The sequence below is a fragment of the Orycteropus afer genome, unplaced genomic scaffold (assembly GCF_000298275.1).
Source record: "Orycteropus afer afer isolate SDZICR_OR568_19922 unplaced genomic scaffold, OryAfe1.0 scaffold00083, whole genome shotgun sequence".
NCBI lineage: Eukaryota > Metazoa > Chordata > Mammalia > Tubulidentata > Orycteropodidae > Orycteropus > Orycteropus afer.
Window position 1 is genome coordinate 10,546,118 of NW_006921670.1, and position 7,568 is coordinate 10,553,685.

The 7,568-nt window shown below is 47.7% G+C and overlaps 1 protein-coding gene across 1 annotated transcript in view; it reads left to right on the forward strand.

Moving 5' to 3' along the window:
- The window catches only part of LOC103197831 (rho GTPase-activating protein 8-like), a 126,895-nt gene that overhangs the window by 68,556 nt on the left and 50,771 nt on the right, over positions 1–7,568 (forward strand). Inside the window, exon 4 of the mRNA XM_042781051.1 lies at positions 2,040–2,127. Within this exon, the coding sequence (XP_042636985.1) occupies positions 2,040–2,127 (88 nt within the window). The remainder of the gene's footprint in view (positions 1–2,039; positions 2,128–7,568) is intronic.

A 7,568-nucleotide genomic window follows, 5' to 3' on the forward strand; every position in this document is an offset into this window, starting at 1 on the left:
GGGATGGTGGGTTTAGAGTCATCAGGACAGTCTCAGATTGGAAGCTACCAAAAGAGGAGCCCCTCCCTCTGATCTCCCAGGAACATGACCAGAGTGGAGTGAGTGGGGGGCCTGGTGTCCACATGGTCCCAGGATCTGGACTGCAAAACCTGGGGGGCCCCACTGGGCTTGTGTCATGGGTCCCTGGGGGGCTCTGAGTCCGGGAGGACTGTGGCCTCGCAGCCTGGCTGTTGTGTGGGGATAGAGGAAGCAATGGGAGCTTAGAAGAGGCCACCATGGGAATCCAGCAGAGAGGGTGAGGCTCAGACAGCGTGGTGGCAAGGATGCAGGGAGGTGTCTGAAGTGTAAGTGCATTTGGTACTAGAGCTGGCAGGACCCGATGGTGGGCTGGCCAGCCGAGTGGCTCTTTGTGCAAAGAGGCCTTCCCAACTTCCAGCCTGGGATGGCCTCACTCTGCCCCATCACAGATTGTATTTATATGTCTCCTTCTGTGTGTCACTGAAATAGAGACTCGTGAGTCCTGGGAGGCAAGGCAGCTGGTGCTTCTTTCTGTACCCCGAGCCTGGCACTCTGCCTGGCGTGTGGCTCTGAAATAGAGGATAAACTGCTGAGAATTAAGGAGACCTCCAGTGCATGCTGTGGCTCCAGGCTCCACTGCCTGGCTCCTGACTGAGGGGCTCTCGTTCAGACCCCGCACTTTCTGAGGGTGCTCTGTGTCTTGGGGAGCCTCTCCCTCAGGGCACGGGCACAGAGACAAGGAAGAGCAGGGTCATGGGGTCCTGACCATCCCTTCTGGCCCAAGGGTGGGAAAGGGGCGGGAAAGGTGGGAGCTGGAGGAGGAGAGGTGTGTGTGTAGGAAATGGGGACCCTAAGCAGGAGTCTTTGCTTCCAGAAAGAGTTCTGCTTTATATTTCTCTAAGCGCCTGGCCCTGAGCCTGGTTTTGGCAACACTGATGAATCAGGCCCGAGCCTAGACCTCAAGGACCAGGCCCCTCCCTTCCACCCCATGGGAACAGTCACAGATATATCCAGAGATAGTAGCAATGAGGGTGACCTTGGTCATGTGGGGGGCAAATCTGAGGAAGGCCCCTGTACCCAGAAGCCAGGCCATGCCCAGAGATGACTATTCCCTGGTCCCTTCTCCCAGCCTTCTCTTCCAGGGCCCAGAGTCCTGGGGTCTCCCAGGAGGGGCGGGGGCTTTAATTTTGTGGTGAGAAAGCATCAGGCAGGATGAGCAAGACACAATCTGCTGCTGCTTCTTTTTTTAAAGATAAATATATAAGTATAATTTTATCAAAACTGACTCAAGAAGAATTAGAAAACCCAGGTAGTCCTATACGTATCAAACAATTGAGTTAGGAATTAATCAGTCTTCTCTTCTATGCCTCCTCCCTTGTGGTGATTGTTAGTGGCCATGGAGTTGATTCTGACTCACGGCGACCCCATGTGTGCAGAGTAGAACTGTGCTCCTCAGGGCTTTCAAAGCTATGCCCTCTCAGAAACCAGAGTGCCAGGCCTTTCTTCTGAGGGGCCACTGGGTGAGCTCAGACTTTCCAGCTATTTGTTGAGACTGTAACCATCTTTGCTGCTCGGTGGCTCTTCCTTCTCCCTTCTCCCTCTCCAGCATGCACTTTTACAGATGAGTTCCATCAAGTTCAGGACACTAGCTTTGAAGTTAGATGTCAGAGTCTGGATTGAAATCTTAGGTCCCATTAGCTATGTGGCTTTGCACTGGTGACTTGACCATGAGACCTCACTTTCCCATTGTAAAGGAGGGAAGTTATTTCCAGTGTATAGTCAGGTGGTGAAGATTAACTGGATACCGCACATAAAGCAACAAATAGTGTACGCTCATCCAGTAGGTTGCTGGAAACTAGAGATGTTTCTCTCTGAGAGCTAACAGCCTTTTCCTGTTGACTCAGGCTTGGCTGTTGCAGAGGCCACTTCTTTTTCTAAAGGGCCAGAGGATTTCCAGGGAGGAATTCTTGTTTGTGTTGGTGCCACGGCCCTGAGGCTCGTGTCTGTGTTTGCCCCTCCAGGGGACGACCACTTTGGAAGGAAAGTCATCACCTTCAGCTGCTGCCGCCTGCCCCCGTCTCATGAGCTCAACCACAAGCGGCTATTGGAGTAAGTGTCTCACACCTTTCTCTCCGCCATGTTGTCATCTTTCCTTCTCCTTCCCTTCCCCTGAGTCATCTTTGCATGTATCTGGTCCCTCCCCAGTCCTGGGCTTCTTTTGTGAATGTCAAAACCATCCTCTGGAGCCTTTTCACACATGGGGTCAACCAGGAACCCATAAAGATGACAGCCAAGGATACCCAATGGAGTAGTTCCATTCTGTGACATGTGGGCTTACCATGGGTTGGAATCCACTCAATGGCAAGTTGTTTTTGTGTTTGTTTTCTACCCCTCCAAAAATGACTCAGCCCCTGGAAACCACTGGTAAACTTTTGTCTCTGAATTTGCCCCTTCTGTTGTTGTTGTTTGTTGTTGTGTGCCGTCGAGTCGGACCCGACTCATAGCGACCCCTCCTTGGGTTTCCGAGGCAGTATCACTAAGGAAGTAGGATTGCCCAACCTTCCTTCCGAGGAGTGGCTGGTGGGTTTGAACCGCCAGCCTTCTGGTTAGCAGTCAAGTACCTTAGCCACTATGCTACCAGAGCTCCCCTTCTAGAGAGGAAATAAAGGAGCTCTGGTTGTTCAGTGGTTAAGACATTCAGCTGCTAACCCAAAGGTCAGCAGTTTGAGCCTATCAGCTGCTCTGTAGAAGATGAAGCCGTCTGCTTCAGACAGGAAATAAGGAGTTCTGGTGCCATAATGGGTAAGGCATTCGGCTACTAACCAGAAGATTGGTGATTCAAACCCGCCAGCTGCTCTATAGGAGGAAGGTGAAGCAATCTACTTCCATAAAGATTTACAGCCTTGGGAACCCAATGGGGGCTGCTATGAGTCAGAACTGACTTGATGACAGTGGGTTCTTTTTTTTTTTTTTTTGGTTTAGATAGAAATAGGATTATTCTTTTGTTATCAGTCAAGTCCAGTGAGGTCATACTGGAATATGTAAATCCTACTCACCTGTGCTTATAATCCTATTTGGGAACAGGGTTTTCTCTGTTGTATTAATCAGACAGTGTTAGTGTTGGGTGTGTCTTGGGGCAATCTCCTTTGACATATAGAAGGAACAGACTGAGCAAGGGAAAAAGGAAGCAGAGGGAGGAAAGAGTGAAGCCAAACCATATGAAGACCGTCTGGGAGCAGAAGCTCAGAAGAGACAAGGACCTTTCCCCAGAGTCGACAGAGAGGGAGAGCCTTTCCCCTACAAGTTGGTGTCCTGAATTTGGACGTCTAGCCTCCAAAACTGAAGTTGTCAAGGATTTCATTTTACTTGGATACATAGTCAACGCCTGTGGAAGCAACAGTCAAGAAATCAGACATCGTACTGCACTGGGCAATTGTGCTGCAAAAGACCTCTTTAAAGTGTTAAAGAGCAAAAATGTCACTTGGAGGACTATGATGCACCTGACCCAAGCTGTGGTATTTTCAGTCACCTCACATGCATGGGAAAGTTGGACAGTGAATACGGGAGACTGAAGCAGAGTTGATGCCTTTGAATTATGGTGTTGGCAAAGAAGACTGAAAATCCCATGGACTGCTAGAAGAATGAACACATCTGTCCTGGAGGAAGCGCCTCCTGAATGCTTCTTGGAAGCGAGGAAGATGAGACTTCTAACCACGTGAATTACCCTCTAGCCCTGGTCTCTGTGACACCCACCAGATGTGGGTGCAACTATGCAAATGTGAGGCACTTATGGCCCATCAAAGGGAATGGATAGCTTGTTAATAATGTACATGGCACCCTTGTGTGGGTGGGACCATGCAGATAAGGTGTATGGAATGTCTCACTAGGTTTAATTGCGCCATCCCAGAGGTGGAAAGAGGAATCTCACTACCACCAAGAAGAAAGATCCAGGAGTGGAGTGTGTCCTTTGGACCCCAAATCCCTGCACTGAACCTCCTCAATTCAGGAGACAGAGCCGTGACAACATCCTCGATCTAGGAGACAGTGGCGTGACTAACACCTCGATCCAGGAGACAGTGGCGTGACTAACACCTCGATCCAGGAGACAGTGGCGTGACTAACACCTCGATCCAGGAGACAGAGAGCTGTGGCACTGTCCTCGATCCAGGAGACAGAGCCGTGACATTGTCTTCGATCCAGGAGGCAGAGCTGTGACAACCTCCTCGATCCAGGACAGAGAGCTGTGATACCAGAGATGGTGAGAAGCAGTGACAGCAAGATGGTGGCAGCAGAACCAACAGGACTGGGGGCCCAGCATGAGACAGGGAGACAGGCTTCCCAACTCACAGAGCGAGAAAGCTGAGTGCCTTCAGGGAGGAGGCCTGTAGGCAGAGCGAGGTGACTTTCTGGGCACCTACAGGCAGGGCTAAAAGAGCTTTGTAACGTGGGCCCAAGCAGGGCAGAGATGAAAGGGCTGAGAGGCTGAGGGCCAGAGAGAGAGAGACAGGGCTGAGAAGGGGCTGTCATGATGGAAGAACTCTGCCCTGAGCATTCCTGATCCTGAATTGTAACCTGTTGTTGTTATTATTGTTAGGTGACATTGAGTCAGCTCTGACTCACAGCGACCCCATGTACAACAGAACGAAACACTGCCCAGTCCCGTGCCAGCCTCACAATTCTTGCTACACCTGAGCTCATCGTTGCAGCCACTGTGTCAGTCCATCACGTTGAGGGCCTTCCCCTTTTCTGCTGACCCTCCACTTTACCAAGCATGATACCCTCCAGAGAATGATCCCTTGTGACAACGTGACCAAAGTAGGTGAGACAAAGTCTGGCCATTCTCACTCCCTAAGAAACCCCGTAATCATGAGTATTATCTTTGAGTTCTGTGTGGGCCACTGCAATGAATGATCGATCCTAGCAGAGGAGCAGAGAGTGCCATGGGAGGGATGGCTGTTGTCAGAATTGGTAAAAAGGTTGGAAGGCAGTGCCATGTCCATCTGACCTCCTCCTCACAGAAATCAGTCTCGCGCTGTTGGAATGGTGAGTCTCTCTCCCTGTCCTGAAGTTAGAGGACGTCAGACAATGCTCTCCCCAAGCCCTTTTTGCATCATCTCACATACTTTAGACATGTTACCAGGAGGGACCAGTCCTTGGAGAAGGACATCATGCTTGTAAAGTAGAGGGTCAGTGAAAAAGAGGAAGGCCCTCACTGAGATGGACTGACACAGTGGCAGTAGCAGTGGGTTCAACCATAGCATCAACTGTAAGGATGGTGCAGGACCAGGCAGTGTTAATTTCTGTTGTACATAGAGTCACTGTGAGTCAGAACCTACTTGACAACACCCAACCACAACACACTGCAAGAGAACACATTTCTGTTCATTAAAGCTGCCCACTGGGGTTTCTGTTATAGCAGCACGAGGGAACAGATTTCTATCTGTAGATTTAGAATCATTTCCAGCTTTTCATTTATTTTGTTATTTTGTTCCTATATTTTCTTCCAAAATCCCTCCAGGGTTTTTTCTGTGTTTTCTTTGGTCTGTCTCTCAATCTTTTGAAGACACCCAAATATAATTCTTTTGAATTCCTTATCAGAGAGTTCCAATGCTACTTCTTCCTCAGGGATGTGTTCTGGGTCTGTATCCTGCTCCTTGTTTCTACCACTTTATCTTGCTTCTTTGTGTGGACTGTGATGGTCTGTTGTCATGGTGTTATTGTATTTAGATCTCTGTTAACTGTTTGTGAGGAGAAGCCAAGGGTGAATCAGGCTGTTCTTGGTGGTTGTTTATTGTATGTCCATTGGTGGAGAAGGAAGTGGTGGCTCTCAGAAAGTGAAGCTGCAGGAGGTGTGGGTGTAGTTGTGTCATAGGGGAACTGTTGCTGTCTTCCACTCAGTTAGAGAAAAATAACAATTGAATAAGCATCAAAAAAGTAAAAGCAAATAGACAAAAAGTACACCATATAATCACACTAGAACAGTAACTAAAAAAAGAAAAAAGGGAAAAGGAAGAAAAAGAAAAAAAAAAAAAAAAACAAGGATCTGGGGATGGGGCAATAAGAGAAAAAAGGTAGAGAAAGAGACCAATGAAGGAAAAAAATGGGAAAAATGCAAAAAGGAAAACAAGGAACGGGGTTAATTATGAGAAAGAATAAAGAAAAAAAATGCAAACAGGAACAGAGAAAAGAAAAAGAGCTGAAAACTAGAACCTGGGAGGGGAAGAATAAAGAATAATTGTAAAAAGGACAAAAGTAATAATAGTAATAGTTTTAAAACAGACAAAAACAAACAAACTAAAAAAGAAAAAAATATATGGGGGCATGGCGGGGCAGGTCACCCAGGCTCTGTCCAAGCACACAGACTGGGGTGGAGTTCCTACAGGCCCAGAAGGTGGGTGGGAGTGAGGGATGGCTGCACCTCCATTCACCAAGAGAGTGTGGGGTATAAGAGTAACAAGGGGACATTGCACCTTTCCAGTCGTCCGGGTCTGGAATGTCCTTGGGGTTACTGGCCAATAGAGCCTGTTCTTAAGTCCCTGGAATCTGGGAAAATCCTGTCACTTTAAATATCCAAAATGGTCAAGCCGCTTGTAAACATTCGAAATGGCTGCACCCTCCAGACTGACAAAATCCACAGCTCAGCCCACCATCCTCTTTGCTGCTCTCCCTTTTATCCCCCAGCCATCAAAGCAGTCCTCCATGCAGTCCCTGGCTAGCAGGGCTGGTTTTTGGTTTAATTCTTAGGTCTTACTACCACTCGGCAATATCCAAGCTGTCTGTGCCGCCAGGATCGCTGCCAGACCATAGCTCTGTATGTCTCCTTTTTTTGGTGTTTTCATGCAAATTCTTCCGCTAGTTGGAGTTTAGTCCACTTCTATATCCTTCCCTTCAAGGCTCAGGGGTCCAGGATTATCTTCTGTATCTGTGTGAATTGGTTCCCTTTTGTTGAAGAGGGTCTGTGCAGTCTTTCTGCCTATTCCACCATCTTCAGTAAACATCTTTCTGGTATTCTTTGCTTTTAACCAAGATCCATCTGACATGAGCAGTGATATCCTTCATTCCACATCCTCTTCTGAATCCAGCTTGCATTTCTAGAAGTTCTCTGTCAATGTATTGCTACCACTGTTTTTGAATTATCTTCAGTAAGATTTTACTTGCATGTGATATTAATGATATTGTTTGAGAATTTCCATATTCTGTGGGATCACCTTTCTTTGGAATGGATACAAATATAGATCTCTTCCAGTCAGTTGGCCAGGTAGCTGTCTTCCAAATCTCTTGGCATAATCAAGTGAGTGCCTCCAGTGAGGCATCTGTTTGTTGAAACATCTCAATTGGTATTCTGTCAATTCCTGGAGCCTTGTTCTTCACCAATTCTTTCATTGCAGCTTTGACTTCTTCCCTCAATACCATTGATTCTTGGGCATATGCCACCTCCTGGAATGGATGAACATCAACCAGTTCTTTTTGGTACAGTGACTCTGTGTATTCCTTCCATCTTCTTTTGATGCTTCCTGCATCATTCAATATTTTGCCCATAGAATCTTTCA